At 38.1% G+C, this 18394-nt stretch overlaps 2 protein-coding genes across 2 annotated transcripts; one reads left to right on the plus strand and one right to left on the minus strand.

Annotated features, from left to right (window-relative positions):
• Positions 1-368: 368 nt before the first annotated feature.
• LOC21397552 (vicilin-like seed storage protein At2g28490) lies at positions 369-2879 on the minus strand. Its single transcript, XM_010105824.2, has 5 exons — positions 2387-2879; positions 2118-2299; positions 1842-1922; positions 1320-1745; positions 369-889 (listed from the first exon to the last, which is right to left on the minus strand). Exons 1-5 carry the CDS (start codon positions 2751-2753, stop codon positions 452-454), a joined length of 1494 nt encoding a protein of 497 aa, XP_010104126.1. The 5' UTR covers positions 2754-2879; the 3' UTR covers positions 369-451.
• Positions 2880-5003: 2124 nt separating this feature from the next.
• On the plus strand, positions 5004-13714 carry LOC21397553 (exonuclease V, chloroplastic). Its single transcript, XM_010105825.2, has 7 exons — positions 5004-5475; positions 6137-6238; positions 6489-6610; positions 6715-6864; positions 6951-7104; positions 12939-13015; positions 13288-13714. The coding sequence occupies exons 1-7, from the start codon at positions 5107-5109 to the stop codon at positions 13541-13543; spliced, it is 1230 nt and encodes a 409-aa protein (XP_010104127.2). The 5' UTR covers positions 5004-5106; the 3' UTR covers positions 13544-13714.
• The last annotated feature ends 4680 nt before the right edge of the window (positions 13715-18394 follow it).

Here is an 18394-nt window from a genome sequence, read left to right on the forward strand (position 1 = left end):
AGCTTTTTACTGTAGCAGAAAAAATTGATGTAATATTTTCTGAAAGCTTTTTACTGTAAAAACTTAAAACTAAAAACTCGAATCCGTGAAATGAACAAAGCCTACAACTTCAACTCAACTCAAGTTATAACTCAAATTTTACTCAAAAATTACATTCAAAACTCAAATTTAACTCAAAAACTACACTCCAAACACTTCAAAAAACAACTGTGAATCGCCGTGACAATGGAGAACACAAAAAGGGGACAAATACTACACAGAAGTTGATCTTATTCACACTGATACAAGTACAAACAGTGTTCATTAACAAACTCTGAACACACAGATGACAACTCCAAAAAAAAAAAAAAAAAAAAAAAAAAAAACGAGAACCCTACACAGAATAAATAAAAAAGAACAAAGAACAAAACCAAAGAAAAGAAAAGCTTATTTCTAAACACGAATCCCACAATCAAAGATCACTCCCAAAGGTTTTAATAAGCTCAGGAATCTTCTCCGCCTGGATCGGCGGCGCTGCCATTGGCGACGGCAAGATGACAGCTTCACGCTGGGCGTCGGTGATGTTGCGAAGCCTGTCCTCAGTCAAGCCGAAAGCGGCGGCGAGCTCTGGGCCCCTCATGGACCGGAGGATGGAGCTGGCCCCCACCAGGAACTGGGGCCGGTTCTTGCGGGCCGAGGTCGAGAACCCAAAGAACTCCATTGGCCCGGTCCGTGACGCGATCTGGCAGAACGGGAAGTACCTCGGAACCCAGAACACGTCGCCTTCTTTCACGTCGGTGTTCATCGCTAGAGACCCGTTTGGATACACGATTTGTATGTTCCCTGACCCTCTTAACACTATTCCGAACTCTGTTGCTCTTGGATTTATGTGTGGGGCCATCATTGATCCCTGTGAACCAAAGTTAAAATCTATAAATGATAAGTTATAAATATACATTATTAGTACCCATTTACTAACATTTACACTTTAATTAATACATAACGCTTTAAGCAAATTATCCTAGTTACAAATGGTGTGAACTAGAGGAACATCACGTTTGAATTCAAGCCTTCAAACATATTTGGTCTATATTGTGTCCAAAGCAGAGACTAATCCGAAAAATGTGACGGTTTTCTTTTTGTAATAAAAAAAAAGACACCAAAAACAAAAACAAAACTTGAAACAAAACAAATTTTTGTAGCAGTAAAACATGATATATGTGGACTAATATTGCCTAATATAAGAAACATTGTACTTGGGGCTAAATTTAATTAATTCGAAACTGATTGTCAGTCTACTAAATCTGTGATGCAAAATAGGAAGAATGAATTATGGTTACCGCGGTGAGATTGACAAGGTACACGCCAAAGCCAGATTTTCTGAGTGGGGAATAAGAAGTCTCGTCCAAGGCAACACTCCAACCGTAGTTATTTTTGAAGTCTGGTTTTCTGTCGTATAGGTTGTAAGAGTCGGGAGACTTTCCTTTGCCCTTAACGTCTTCAGGTCTCTTCTCTCTGTTAGAGAACACTGAACCCAACAACTTTCTCCACGACCAAATTTCTTCTTCTTTTTTCTCACCACCAGAATATTCTTCTTCTTCTTCTTCATCATCAAAGCCCACCATTTTCTTCAGGTGTTCCAGCTTCTCACTCTCTTTCAGCTCCAGAAACTTCGACCAAAGTTTCGGTGAGCGAGAGTCTGAGATGTATACTATTGGACCTTCTTGCTGGCTGGTCAAGAACTCCTTCAGTTCTGCATGTGTAACCTGTAAAACGACATTGTATTGAAAGAAAAAAAAATACAGAAAAAAAAAACTTGTACAGAACAAGAATCTGCAGCTGATAATAGTTTGGTTGCTTACGTTGAATGCGTTCTCGAGTATTTCAGAGTCGAATCCAGAAAGTACAGATGTTGGGTTGATTCCTCCACCAACAAAGAAAGACTGTAAAAACACAAATGAATATCAAAAAAGAAAAACAATTTGTTTGAGTATAAAAAGAAGCGAATTCTTTAATCGAGCACAAAAAATAAAAATACAGATAGATACAGTTTTTAACTATGAGATCTTCATCAAGTTCAGTTAAAATTATTAATCCGATAAGATTCTAATGTGATGTGACAGTTAAAACCATCTTACCTGAAAAGATCCAAAGGTCAAACTCTCAGAAGTGTCAATGCTACAAATAATATGAAGTCTCTGGCCTTCCCCTGTGTTGACCAAGTAAAATGCTGACCCAGCTGGAATCCTATACACATCTCCGATCTTCAATCTTCTCTCAGCTAGTTGGTCCTTGTATATAAACCCCAATTTTGCTTCTCCTGCAGCCAAGAACCGACAAAATCAGGCAAAATTATTAACCAAAACATATACGCCCATATATATTTACACACACACATATATTATACCTCTGCGAATGAAGATGATCAAACTGGAGTCAAGATACTGAGGGACGAAAAGTGTCTTGGGCTCCATCATGATAAACCCAATTCTCATGGGACCTTGCACAAATCTACCACCGAAACTCTTCACCACTCTCATTTCCCCTGCATCAGTCTTCACCACATGCTTTGAGTCCTTCAACAAGAAGGGCTCAAAATCCTCTCCTCTTTCCTCCTCCCTTTCCCTCCTCTTTTCTTCCCTTTCCCTTTCCCTCCTCCAATCCTCCTCTTCTTCATCGTAGCCCACCGCCATTCCCAGCAATCCATGGCACAGCAAAAGGCCCAGAACCAGAAGGCTCAATGCTCTGCTCCTGCTGCTTCTTCTTCTTCCCATTATTTTTTTTTGTTCTTTTTCTTTTGTTTTGAGTGTTGGTGCGTGGAAGATGTGGGGTTTATGAAGAGAAAGGAGAGAGACGCGTGTGGCTCATGCAGAGAGCGGGGGTTTGCTGGCGGGTTTTGGTTAAGACAGTTGGGATTTCAAACCAGATATCCGATCGCTCCATGACACTATAATATATACTAGTCTTTTGGTTGAATATCGCTACCTCTATAATAATCAACTTTCTTATCTCTCTCCACGTGCGACAAAAAAATGCTCTGGCGTGGTTGTGCTACGGGCAGCCTTTTCTTCATATTCACTATGTCATTTGCCAACAGGAGTTTTGTTTTAATTGTCTAATAACATTTTCAACAATATTTTATCATGCAATGAGAATACTTATGAGGATTCAACGTCAAGGTATGAAAACATTATCCTACTGCGTTTGCATTTATAGTCGAGTGAGCTATTTTCGTTCCACCGGTGAAAACTGTGTTTAAATTGTTGGAGTAGTCTTATCCGGAGTAAAAACGGTTTGGCGCGTTGTTAATTTTGACACGTAAATATTAAAAAATTAATCTAACAGTTAAAGATAACGACCGTGTTTAAAATTGATACCGTTTTTATTTTTTACATTTTTCGAGAAAGAAAAAATAAAAACGTTTTCAAAATGACGTTTGACGCAATAAAGATAAAAAACAGAAATAAAAATGTTTTATTTAGTGTAAAATGATAGAGAAATAAAAAATGATTTTTAGTCATTTTTCATTTTTTATTTTCGTTTTCTCATCTCTCGAGCACAGAGAGAGAGAAAAAGAGAGACATTAATGAGTTTTTTTTACATTAAAAATAATCTCTTAATAAAATTACTAAATACATTTTTAAAAATTATTATGCGCGTTTAAAACTCGTTCTAAAATAATTTTTATAAATTAAATAAAAATGCATGTCTTATCAGATTTTTTTCTTAATTTTAAGTAATTTTTTTATTTAAGAAGGATAAAGGGACGGAGGTGGGGTGGGGTGGGTATATTTTCCCCACCCCTATACCCACCTCCTATCTACCTAATTTAATGCGGAGTTGAGGAGATTGGGATCGAAAAATTCCTAATAGAGAAACTATCTACATACCTCATACCCTATTTATTTACTTATTTTTTCTTTAAAGTCTAAAAAATGCTTACAACATTTTTAAATCTCAAAGAAAATTTCATTAACTTAATTAGAAAATTCAACAATGTAATTATTAATATTCTATAAAAATAAATTAAAATCTGAATACTAAATTTAAATTCTAGTAATAAGAAATCAAAGTCTCAATCTATATATTATAAGAGATTTGTCCTGTTTAAAAATCCGTTCGAAGCCTGTTACTTACATGCCTAAGCTAAGTTGTTTTAAGCCATTTCGCTACAAGCGAACTTAGTAGCATTTTCGTCAATATTGTGAGCATTGGGGAAAAGCCGAAAACATAGAAGACCAAGGGGTCAAAAAAAAAAAAAAAAAAAGAAGATGCGGGTAGAGCACGAAAACCACACGTTTTGAATGGCTGTCTTAGTGTATGTTTGGTATGGTCTCTTGTATTGTAGATTTATAGTTTTGATTTTGTTATAGTATTTTTTTCTTATAAAAAATTTAATTAAAAATTCTGGTTAGAATCCTGATTTGAATTCATGTATCAAATTGGCTCTAAGTCCGCTTATCTTGCAAATGAAGGAACCATGTGAATTGTGAGCTTACTTGGCGTTGCAGAAAACATATTTGTTTATGCTTTCATCTGATCACTCACACCACAATAATCTTTCATCACTTTTAATCAAAGCAACCCAAAGCCCCCTGCAAAATTTTGTGGAGCCACCTGAAAAAATAGCCAATTGAGAAATCGATGGAATCAAATAGGTACGGCTAGGTTTTTTTTTTTTTTTTTTTTTTTTTTTTTTTTTTTAAATCTAATACCAATAAACGAGTAAAAGATACAAAATAAATAGATTCTCCAAAAAAAATATATGTAAATAAAAATAAATAGATTAGTTTAAACCTTTTTTCAGAAAAAAAAAAGATAACACATTTCAGAGAAAAAAAAAATCTAAATTCAAATATCATGCGAAATTAAATTGATCGTTATTTATTATTATTATTATTTTTAAAAAGTAGTGCAAAAGTAAAAATAGAAAATAGAAGAGGATAAGAGCGAGAAACACGGACCTTTTACATTCCCATGTGAGTAGCAACACACGAAACAATCCCAAATTTTTTTTTCCCAAAAAAAAAAAAAAACAACAACAAGAAATCCGGAGAGGCAGAAGAATGACTTGCTCTCGAAGCGTGGCGATTCCAACGGTCACATTTCTTCACCGGGTCGTCCAAGATGAGCGAGTCAGCCTCCGAATCGGACTCTGGGTCTGCCCCGACCAGCGACAACAACAATAACTTTAGCAGAAGCGTTCCCGAAATCCCCATCGAGATCGTGAGCGAGGAAGAGATGGCGCTGCTTGAAGCTGCGATGGCAATGGCCGTCGCTCGCTCATGTCTCGCGTCCTCTCACTCTCACTTCCACAACAACGTGAGGTCCGTGCATTCCATCACCGCTCTCTCGAAGAGAGGCTTTCCGGCTTCCAAAGAGCAACCGGATATGGAGGATTTCAGGACTGCCCGGAAGAAGACCCGCTTGCCCGATTCGTACTTGCTTCGGTTTAGGAAGAACAGGGGCTTGTCCGCCACTGATATGACATCCACGGTGATTTAATTTTCTGGGTTTTCTCTTTTTCTTTAAGATTTCCAATTGGGTTCGGTTTTTTGTTGTTCATATTTTGCTTCCGGTTGTGTTTATGATTTTTTGTCGTTTATTACATCTGGCTGTCGCTTTGAAGGTCATAAGATTGGTTTTGGTCTTTGGATATGTTAATATGGGAAGTTAGGCATCTTGTTATTGTGTTGTTTGTGACGTTTCACAAATTTTCTGTAGGAAAACACGAGTCTTTTGTCTTCTAAATGTTTATTTGATTTTTCTTTACTTTTATGTGAAAATCTCCAAATGTGATTTAGGTCTATTCTTTGGTACGAGGATTTAAACTAGGGTGATTCTAATCATGATTTTAAAATCAGAACTACAATTCATGATTTTAGGTTCAAAACATGATTATGAAACCATGATTAAGAATCAAGGGTTTGAATCACTTGAATCAAGAGGAATGGTGGTTTTAGAATCATGATTTGAGCTAGTTTAAAACATCACATCAGAGTTTGAATTATGATTCAGAATCATCCAAACCAAACACTGATTCATAATCATGATTCAAAATCACTGTAAATAAACACTGATTATAAACCAAGATTCAGAATTATGATTCTGGATCCATCTACTAAACGCCCCTTAATTACTTTCGTCTTAACAACAGGAATGGTGCGAAAAACGAATGGAGTTTATTCTCCTAGGCAACCGAAAAGTCAGTAGGGCTATGAAAATTGGTATTGCTCGCCATGCAGAACTTGAGGAAGAGGTACATTTTTGGAATCCTGACTTTGCAATTTTATAGATGAAACTTCTTTCTTTTGCGTGAATTTCAGAATTATTGTAATTTGTAGCGTTTAAATGGTTCCATTTCTACCTTTGCTGCATAAACATTTACTGGACAAATTTGGTTTTTAATTCTTGTTTTGTTACGTCTTTCAATGTATATCCATTTTGTCTAGCACATTTCAGATAGTGACTCATATGCTTACAGGATCTTGATTTTAATTTCTTTCCAGGTTGTAAAGAAAGTCAAAATTCGTGTGGAATCAGATGAAGATAGATGGGCTTTGAAGCTTTTAAATTTTATAACTGGTGTGAATCAATTATTGTCTGACGGATTGACTCGTGAGCTACCACTGTAAGTTTCCAACATTTGTAAGTTAGTCCTTTTGATTCGAACTGTAAAAGAGCTAGCTTTCACCTTTTCCTTTACTGATAAGGTCTACTTGCTTATGATATCAGAATAACTTGTATGGAAGGTATATGGATGGTGGGAGTGATTGATGAGATTCGAATGCCCGGAACAGAAACTGAAAGAAACCCGATACTAGTTGACACGAAGACTCGTGTTCGACCTACGCTTCCTTCCGAACCACAACGACGAAATGGAAGGTATTTGTGCTATTGGTTTAACTTTTTTTGTTTCGGTTGATGATGAAATGCACTATAATAGTCATGACGCATGTCTTCTTTTGCAGGCTTCAATTAATGTTTTACAAGCATATGTGGGACAATTTAATCGCTGATAATTTCCCCACCAAAAAATTCTTTGACTATTTCTCCTTGATTCCCTATGCTATCTTATCTGAAGACATTGTTAAGAGAACTGCCCTCTTGGGGTTCCCTGCAAAGGTAAAAGATTCTCTCTTCTTGAGGTTTTTGATAGAACAGAGTAGTGTTCCCACAGAAACGAATCAAGAAGAATGAAAAATGTAATCTTTATTGATGAACCAAACGAATTTACAGACTAACTATCGACACTCTCTCTCTTCCCTTGCTCAGCTTCAGCCAAGACTTCCCAAACAGACTCCAGTAATTTCCTACCTTTCTAATCCCACCTCTGACCTATTTATTTCCTTCTCGTCCTTACTCACGACAACCCCCCTGTACCCCCCCGCAATATACAAAAACTCAGCTAACTAACTACTAACGACACTCCTAACTCCACATCACTCCTTCTTCCCTTTCCTAATATAAACCTGTCTAAGCAACGGTTTATCAGCCTTATCAACTACTCCGCCCCCCAAAAAAGTCACCTTGTCCTCAAGGTGAAATTCAGGAAACTGTTGTTGAATGACATCGAAAAGTTCCCAAGAAGCCTTAAAGTCCGGCAAGTGACACCACTGAAGCAAAGCCTCCAATTGCCCAGTCACCGGGGAAAAACGAGTGGCTAGCAGCCTCTCCGGTTCGACGCGTAACTCCATGTCTTCGGTTAGACTACGCGGAACCTCTTGAGCCGGCATAGACAGGCCAATGGCCTTCTTTAGTTGCGAAACATGGAAAATCGGTTGAATTTTAGCAGCCGCGGGTAGTTGCAAACGATACGCCACGGAGCCGACACGCGTGATCACCTTATAGGGACCATAGAACCGAGGAGAGAGTTTCTCATTGGAGAACTTGGCTAAGGAACGATGGCGATATGGCCTGAGTTTTAGAAACACCAAGTCCCCCACCTCGAAAGACACATCCCTACGCTTAAGATCCGCTTGCCATTTCATAGATTGTTGTGCCTGCAACAAATGTGCCTGAAGCTCATCCAAAATAGCATCCCGTGATTGCATTTGCTGCTCTAACAAAGAATTAGCTGTAGAGCCTAACTCAAAACGTAATAATTTGGGTAGATCACGACCATACAAAGCCCGAAAAGGAGTCATTCCCGCGGACACATGGAAGCTCGTATTATACCAATATTCGGCCCAAGCAAGATGAGAAAACCAAAGTGGGTAGGTTTCCCTGAGACAAAACAACGTAAATAAGCTTCCAAGCATCTATTATCCACCTCCGTTTGGCCGTCCGATTGAGGATGGTAAGCCGTACTGTGATGTAAAGAAGTTCCCTGCAATTTAAAAAGCTCTGTCCAGAAATGACTGAGGAAAACTTTGTCACGGTCGGAGACAATAGTCCAAGGGAACCCATGGAGCCGAACCACCTCCTTAACGAACATAGCAGCCACCGACTTCGCAGAAAAAGGATGACAGAGAGCCAAAAAGTGGGCATACTTACTCAGCCAGTCAACAATCACTAAAATAGAGTCATTCCCTGCCGATTTTGGAAGACCTTCCACAAAATCTATGGAGATATCATCCCATACCTGATTCGGAAGAGGCAAAGGCTGCAATAATCCCCCTGGAGACAAGGTGGAAGCCTTGTTTAGTTGACAAACTTGACAAGCGGCCACCAGGGATACTACATCTCATTTCATGCCATACCAAAAAAATTCCGAAGACAACCTTTTAAATGTCTTTAAGATTCCCGAATGCCCCCTAATCTTGCTGCCATGAAACTCTGCCAAGAGGACCGGTATGAGAGGAGACTGCCGGGGTAGGACAACCCCTCCCTTGTACAGGAACATGCCATTGTACAAGGAAAACCCCTTCACCGTTGCGGATTGAGCACAGAGAGCAGCCCGAATCGAAGCCAGCCGGGGGTCCTGTTGAATTTGTTGACAAATCTCAGCCCCATCAGCCACCCGATTTTCAGATCCCGGCTTGTACTGAATCTCAAAATCGTAACCCAACAACTTACATAACCATTTCTGGTGGTCCTCACTGATTAGTCTCTGCTCCAGCAAAAACTTAAGGCTCCTTTGGTCCGTACGCACAATGAAATGGCGCCCCAATAAATAATGGCGTCATTTCTGAATGGCGAGGACCACTGCCATGAGCTCGCGCTCATAAACAGATTTTGTACGCGCGCGAGATGACAACACTTGACTGAAATAGGCAATGGGTCGCTGATGTTGCATCAGGACCGCGCCAATCCCAAACCCCGACGCATCCGATTCCACGACGAATGGCTGGGAAAAATCCGGCAGTGCCAAAACTAAAACTGTGGTCATGGCCAGCTTCAATTCCCGAAAGGCGTCCTCCGCTTCCCTAGTCCAATGAAAATTGTCCTTCTTTAGTTGCTGCGTCAACGGCCAAGCAAGGTGCCCATACCCCGACACAAAGCGCCGATAATACCCGGTCAACCCCAGAAAACCCTGCGGCTCCTTGATAGAACGTGGGGTGGGCCAATCTAGCATTGCTTGAATCTTACTAGTATTAGCCGAAACCCCCTTTCCAGACACCATGTGGCCCAAATATTCCAATTTACTACTAGCAAAAATGCACTTCTTTTGGTTCACATATAAGTGGTTGTCCTCTAAAGCGGACAAAACTACATCCAAATGGTTGACATGGTGCTCAAGAGTTCTACTATAAACCAAAATGTCATAAAAAAATACCAACACAAATTTTCGCAAAAAAGGTTTCAATACCTCATTCATGAGAGATTGGAAAGTGGCCAGGGCGTTGGTTAACCCAAAGGGAATAACCAAAAATTCGTAGTGACCATCATGCGTTCAGAAAGCCGTTTTTGGAATATCTTCCTTGCACATCCGAATTTGATGGTAACCGGATTTTAAATCCAGTTTAGTAGAGATGGTGGCCCCACACAATTGTCCAAAAGTTCTTCTATAACTGGAATGGGAAACTTGTCGGGAACTGTAGCCTTGTTAAGTGTCCGGTAGTCAACACAAAAATGCCAACTACCATCTTTTTTTTAACTAAAAGAACTGGACTTGAAAATGGACTGCTACTCGGCTGTATGATACCCGCTGAAAGCATCTCCCTTACCAATTTCTCAATCTCATTCTTTTGGAAATGAGGATACTTATAAGGTCGGATACTAATAGGAGCGGTCCCCTCTTGAAGGATAATGCGATGATCACGCATTCTTTGGGGAGGAAGCCCCTCCGGCACGTGTAAAACCCTCGAATGGCGCTGCAAGACCTTACTAATCTGCCCTTGAAATTGCTTATCCAATTCCCCCATTGCACCCAAATCTGGTTCCTTGTTGGCATCCAAAGCACTCAATTCTAAATAGATGCCATGGCCCTCATGCTTAATGGTCCTAACCATGGCCTTAAGGGAAATCATCGTGGTGGAAAGACTCAAGTCTCCCCTCAAGGTAACCGCTTCTCCTCTCACCCTGAATTTCATAACCTGAGACTTCCAATTCACATGCACCCCACCCAATGTTTCTAACCATTGCATGCCCAAAATAACATCCACTCCCCCCAATTCCAGCGGCAAAAAATTTTCCACTATGGTCAAATGTGCTAATTTCAATGCTACCTCCCTACAAATGCCTCTTCCTTTAACCGATTCTCCCGTTCCTAGTTGTACCCCAAAACCCGCAGTGGGTGCAATCGGAATCAACAACCTCTCCACAAGACTCAATGAATCAATTAGAACTATTACCTCTTGCCGAGCAATTGTGCCTCGAAGCTTCATAGTCTTTAGCGTCGAGAGTCCTACCACTGAATTCAAAGACAACTCGATGAGTTCCGGTTGCCCCTCCTCCCATTCCGAACTTGGCAAAACTGGGTCATCCGCATTGGGCTGCATCCTCATCGCTAACGAGCATTATCTGAAGCTCCTTCTTCTTACAACGATGACCAAAGGTGAACTTCTCATCGCACCTAAAACACAACCCCTTATCTCTCTTCTCCTGCAACTCAGAATCCGACAACTTATGAAATGGAAAATCCCATCTTTGAGTTGCTGTTTTCTCCATCGCAGCAGGGCTCCGCTGTGGTCGTTCCACCACCGGCACCGTCCTAACAATAGTTGGTGAAAACTCAGCCCTCTGAGCACTATGGAATTGTGGTCGGGAAAACCTTGTTTCACGACGCAGCAAATCATTTTTTTCTTCAATTCTCTAAGCAATCTCCATGATTTCCCCTAACCCCACCGGTTTCAAGAGCCTCACTTCAACCCGAATCTGTGCCTTAGCCCATTTACGAAAATTCCTTCCAAGACCTCCTCCGGCACATCCCTTAGTGGGGCAATTGCTGCTGAAACTTCAAATTGCCTGCGATATTCGGCCACCGTTCCTACTTGCCGTATCGCCAAAAACCTCTCGCAAAGATTGCCCTCCTGCAAAGAACGAAAACGTTGCAGCCCTAAACTCCGACCAGTTATGGAAAGGTCTGCGGCCATTCTGCCATTAGAACCAAGACATGGCATCTCCCTCCAAAGAAATTCCCGAGGTAATGAGTTTTTCCCTTTCCGAGCAATGATTTATGGAGAAAAACTGCTCCATACAGAATAACCAGCCATCGGGATCATCTCCGCCAAAGATGGGACACTCCACCTGTCGCCGACGAAGGGCCGCCCAATCCTCATTTACCGGCAACTCCTCCAAGACGCCTCTGCCCTCCTAGCCTTCTCTATAACGTTCTCCAACGATAGGGTTCCTTCCCCTTTCCACTCCTCGGTGAACAAGGCCGCCTGTCCCATTCCGCCGTTCATCGAACTCCATGGACTCCCCTTCCACGAAAAATCCACGCCCCTCACCATGATGCCCATTCCAATTTTTCCCTTGGGTACCCAAAGGAGCCCCCCTAGCCAGCCCGCGCCAATCCTCCCTCCCATCGCGACTAGGATTCCGTGGAATCCTTAAATCCGCCGCCCGATCTACGCCTTGCTCACGCCAACCAGAGTCTCCCACTGGACACAGCACATTCTGCGACACCCTAGGGTTAATCGACCTTTCCTCTCCGGCGCGTATTTCCACGTGATCGCCGGCACGGTTCGCCTCACGAACTTCCCCGGCGCGAATCACTGCGCGATCTCCATCGCGATTCGCCTCGCGGTATTCTCCGGTGCGATTAGCTCCGCGTTCACCTGTGCGATTCACCTCGCAGCCTTCTCCGGCGCGATTCACTCCGAGATCCACCTCGGTTGTAGCCGTTTGAGCGACCGTCTTCTCCGGCGCCGACGTTGATGCCGACAGAAGTTTCACCTGTTCCTCCATTAACCGGCGAATCTCGGACAGATCCGACCTATTCTGTGATAATTCCACCCTAACCTCCCCGAGCCCTTTCTCCATATCGCCAATTCCTTTTTCCATGGAAACCCTAACTTCCTTGATCTCTTTTTCCACCAGTTCGAACCTTTCATCAGTTTTCCTAGCCGCCATTTTAGCCAGAATCAATGCTCGGATACCAAAATGATAGAACAGAGTAGTGTTCCCACAGAAACGAATCAAGAAGAATGAAAAATGTAATCTTTATTGATGAACCAAACGAATTTACAGACTAACTATCGACACTCTCTCTCTTCCCTTGCTCAGCTTCAGCCAAGACTTCCCAAACAGACTCCAGTAATTTCCTACCTTTCTAATCCCACCACTGGCCTATTTATTTCCCTCTCGTCCTTACTCACGACAACCCCCCTATGGTACCCCCCCCCACAATGTACAAAAACTCAGCTAACTAACTACTAACGACACTCTTAACTCCACGTCACTCCTTCTTCCCTTTCCTAATATAAACCTGTTTAAGCAACGGTTTATCAGCCTTATCAGTTTTCAATACATATAAGTACGAGGTTTTTTGTTTTGTTTTTTTTTTGGTAACTATATTTTTTACTTGAAAATGCAAGTGATTATAGTTTCCCTATTTCATCTTAATTAAACAGACCCTTGAGGATATGGTGAGGTACTACAAAAATACATGTAGCATGCTTCCCCCTGCTCAAGATCAGCTGTTATTAAGGTAAAAGTCAAATACCATTTTGTAGGTTGGATTGCTAATTTATGTGTGAAGATTCCCTACCAAATACTAAAAAATGTTGTTACAGATTCTTGGAATTTGTTTAACTTCATAAGTTCTGATACGAATCCTGAATCACATTATCAGGGCAGAGAGTTAGTAAATGCATTTTGCTTATTTGACGTCTACATGTTGGCTATAGCAAACCATGACTCCAACTTGCGCAATTCTTTCTTGAGAGATGTTTATAACTGCACATCGTTCTTTCCAAACAGGTATGAATGCCAACAAGATAATTCAGTGCTCGGTGAAGATCAATTCACACATGACTCGGATTGGCTCAAGAAACAAATTAATGGTAGTCTTGAGTTCTGGCGAGGAGAGCGCGAAGCAAGGTTCACTCCCGAAGAAGAGCGGTGGAAATGTCGGGTCTGTCAATTTGCTTCTGTCTGTCCTGCAAATGCCAACCTCGAGACTACTGGTATTTCAAGCCCCACAAACTCTACCCAAAATGATAAATCAAGCCGCTAGAGACGCGCGTCGGCAAGTAGTCGTCTTATTTCGGCCATAAATTGAGTTAAAACTGTAACCTCTGCAGTTTACTGACTCACTCACCGAGAAGCACTTGTTTTCATTACCTGCTTCTCTGTGCCGGCTGTTTTAATTTATGTAGGATGTGACCTGCAAAGTGCATTACATGGAAGTAACATTCTTGTAATTCCTTTTTTTAATTCTTTAATGTTACAATTCATTTATCGATTAATAAGAATTTATCGTTTAAGCGATGACTTCTAAAAGCTGGGAGTTGATTCTTGAAGCTTTCCTTTTAGCATGAATCATCAGTGCAAAAGAATTGCGTGACGTGATGGATTTATTTTTTCGTGAGGCATTAGGTTTCCTTTAGCATTAGGTTTTGTTGTCGTTTTCAGGATTTTCTAAATCTGGTTTTCATGCCCTCTGTAAAGATTTATGTTGTTTTGAAATGCCCTTTTCTTTTTTCATTCGTTTATTGAAGTTTCCTTCCTTTTTTTAAAAAAAAAAAAAAAATTTGTTTTTCACGTTGCATATCGTATTCAAAATCTTATTGTCCTCCATAGAATTTGTCCCTCCCAAATATGTTCTCGCTTTCTGTCTAGTCTTTCATGCTTGTTGTCGTTTTAGAGATCTGTTGTATCTCAATTTCAATTTGTTAACGTTTTTCCTTTCTGTCGTCTATCATGTTACCAGTCGTTCTCGTCAAATTGTCGTCTCATAAAATTTTCGTCGTTTTCCTTTTTCATTTCGCCTTTACTTTTCATGTCGTTTTCAGTGTTTTATCGTTTTGAGGATTATGTCGTTTCTCAGTTTGCTACCGTTTTCTTTTTTTCTTCTTCTTCTTCTTTTTTTTTTTTAATTATCTTATTGGCTTTACAGTTTCTTTTTTTTTTTTCCTTTTTTTTTCAAATATCTAGTTGGCTTTACAGTTTCATGTCGTTTCCAAATTTCGTTGCTGGTGTAGTCGTTTGTCAAGTTTCATGCCTTACTAGTTTTTTACGTCGTTTTTCATGTTCGATGGTGTTTTGGTGTCTGGTCGTTTCTAAATTCCTTAACAATTGTCCTTTTCCTTGTGTTACCCTTTTTGGGTCGATTTTTGACTTTTCCTTATTTGTTTCATCTTATTGCAATCGTCATTTCTTAGTTTCCAATCATTATATATATATATATATATATTTTGTCTGTTTCCAGTTTAAAGATGTTGTCTTTTGTTAATCTTATGTCGTGTGAGGTTTTTATGTCGTTGAAGTATCCTGTCAGCTCTCAGTCTGGTGTCAATTTCCTTAATATGTTGTTAATCTTGTGGATACAGTCGTCTATTCAAGTTCAAGTTGTTTCTTTCAATCTGTCGTTTTCATACTTGTTGTCGTCTTCATTTTGCTGCTGTCGTTTCTGAGTTAGTAACAGTAAGCTTTTTTTTTTTTTTGGATTATTTTCATAATTATCCCGAATTATGTATTCTATTTAAAGTACCCCTAATTTTTTAAAGCAGTTCAAAATACCTTTAATATATAAAAAATACTAGCTATATGCCTGCGCATTGCGGCTGGCGATTGTTTTATATTATACAGGGAAGTGACGGAGAGAAGTGGTCATGTTTATAGTACATAATTAGTTTATATATACATAATTTTATATTATACATGGAAGTGATAGGAAAGTGATAATGTTTATAGTATATAGTTAATTTATATGTACATATTTACATAATATTGTTGTAAAAAGTTGTTTGCAATGTTGTTGACGGTTTGTCCTTGTTTTTTTTTTTTTTTTTGCAGGATTTTTTTAGCTGCAAGACAAATTTTGAGAAAAAATAGCAATTATCATTGAGGAAATCTGAAATATTTTTATTTAAAAGTAGTTATATTACACGGTTCTTGAGCGTTTTTTGGAGTGCTCTGCTTCTTTTGGTTGGGAACTGAAATAATAAAAGGTTGTTAAAATTTGTGTTTAAAATGATGAAAGTTATTTTTTGTATTGATAAATAATGTAAATTGGTAAATAGATTTTACCTTGTAGTAGATTTTTTTGGGTCTGGTGTCTGTGGGTGAATCGAGACTAGAGTTGATGTTGTTATTTCTGAGCAGGGCCTGAAATGGTAAAATATTATTTAAATGTCCATTCGAAGTAATAAATGTTTTTTTTTATGTATAATTGATTTAAATTAGAGGATATGTTGTACCTTGTTGTTGGTGCAGTGGTGGTTGGTATTTGTGGTAGTGTTATTGCAGGTTCAGTGTCATTAAATATTTTTGAAACAACTGCAGTCATTTGTGCTCCTCTTTGTTGAAAATATATTTGGAAGATTTTTGTCTGTCCTCTTAGCTGGGCGATGGCAGATTAAATGGGATTGAAGAAGCCAAAATTGACTATAATCATCATTGCCACGCGTCAGAAGCAAATAAAGATAAAATGTGTTGAAAAAAGGCACATATATATCTATGTGACTATAGAAGAAATTAATAAGAAATCAATATATCATAAGTATAGAACAATAAAACAGAAAAAAAATAATCATAACAACAAATGCATGTTTTTTAAGCACTGTAATAAACAACAGGAAGTAACAGTAGCAAAGAAAATCAATACATTTGATACCAATAATATATAATAAAAATATATGAGTAAAGGTTAATAACAGTACCTGTAACTCTGTGAACAATGTCTTAAACACAGAATATAGGCCAGCCAAAGACAAGTGAAAAAGATACAGCCTAAAACAATGAGCATTGTGTAATGACCGAGAAAATTCTAAAATTAAATAATGTAAATTTATTTATTTAAGTCAATGACTTTTCTCAGTAATATACTGTCATATTTTGTGACCGGAGGATTTATTGAATTAATATCAGTATTCCTAAATTCTGTAGCATGTTTTATGATTAGTTCATATTTTAAGAACAAGTAAATTCAGTTGATAAATTCTTACCGCAATTAAGGCGGAAGAATTCTCAGTGCATATACAGTTGGAGAATCCTAATCTTAGGAATCTCTTAGTGCAGTATAATGTTAGCATTGTATAGAGAAACGCTCTGACATTTAAAGAGAAAACCCTTAATTTCTAAACAGATAAAAGTAAATTAAAGGGGTAGTGTTTCAGTAAAGAAATTCAGATGCAATATGAGTTCAGGAGTTGACAAAGTCGGGAACTGAAATTTTCTGTCAACTAGGTAAATTTCCAAAAGTCAGTATAAAGTAATAGGAATAGCTATAAGAATAGAACATCACTGGGTGATTACCAAGTGTCTACTAAACCTTACTTATGTAAGCAAGATGACATCAAGTAAGCAATTAAAAATTTAAATTAGGTAAGATATTGTTATCGACTTTCAAACTGCAATAAGAAAGTATGTGCAGAATACTGTGTTAAACTCACAAGTGGGCCAACACATGAATCTTATGGCATGTTTACTTATCAGGATTGAAGAATAGGAGTGGGGAATGGGAGTCAATTCCATGTTTGCTTGCTCTTTTTTATCCTGAAATGAGAGTGAGATTGGTGGACCCCACTTAAATTTGGGATTGAGGAATGGGATTGGCACTCCCATGCCCCCCCTTGGGATTGAGACTCTCATTCCTAATATTAATATTAATTTACTATTATACCCTTATTTTACTTATAAATACACAATTCAAAATAAAATTCAAAAAATAATAAATGCAACATATATTTATTATTTTATTTGCCTAATATTATAATATTAGCATAATTATTGTTAACTTTAATATAATAAATATGTACTTTATTTTTAATAAATTAATAATATATTTTATTTGTTAACACTATTTTTTATTTTAATTTATTTTATTTCAAATTTATTTAAAATTTATTTTTATATTTTAAATAGTTGCACAATTTATATTTATTATTTTAGTACCCAATTATTAGACAAAATATTTTAATTATGATTAATTTTAATATAATAAGTACATTATATTTTTTTAAATTGAAAATATCAAATTGATTTAAAGGGTATATTAGTACTTTTACACTTTTTCATTCTGATTCTGGGTGTAAGTAAACGTATGAATGAGATTTAGAATGACTCCGATTCTGAATCCTATCACTAAGTAAACAGCTTATTTTGACTCTGATTCCTCGCTCCGAATCCTACCCACTCCGATTCATGCTCATTCCGATTACGTGTAGGTAAACATACCATTAAAGTTAAGAAGTGAAAAAGAATTTAAAAACATCAATTCTAGAGTTTTAGAAATAATCAGAACGAAAAACGGATGAAAGATGGGTTCGGAAGGTCGAACTGAGAAAATTGGGGTTTCGACTGATTTAAGTGGACCGAGTCAAAGTTTGTTTGACCAAGAGTCGACCAAAACGTCACTCTCAAAAAGTTAGTCAAGAATTGTCAAAGTTGACTAAGTTGACCAACTGTCTGAGAAACATAGATAAAACACGCACTGGACAGAAAATTAAGCCGAACGAAAATAGGATAATTATTAAATGATCAATGGTTGAGATTAAAAGTGACTTTTTGGATAGAAGGCTGAGATCATGCTATTTGTTTAGAGAGGTGGCCGGCCAAGCTTGTACAAGAAGCCAAAAAGAGATATTTTTTGAGGATTTTTGCAAAAAAGACCCCAAAAGTTAGGAAATTGCACTTAGACCCATTCTTTTCTTCTCCAACCTGTTTAAGTGTAAGAAACATAATTAAATATTAATATAATCTTATAATTCTAATATTATTATATATTATAGTGTATTACACATATTATGGTTATATAATATATTAATTATAATATATTTGTTTAATATAATATAATAATGATGATATAATATAATATATTATAATTATAATTTTTAATTATATTATAACTGAAATATTAATATTT

The sequence above is a fragment of the Morus notabilis genome, unplaced genomic scaffold, assembly GCF_000414095.1.
Source record: "Morus notabilis unplaced genomic scaffold, ASM41409v2 Scaffold710, whole genome shotgun sequence".
Taxonomy (NCBI): domain Eukaryota; kingdom Viridiplantae; phylum Streptophyta; class Magnoliopsida; order Rosales; family Moraceae; genus Morus; species Morus notabilis.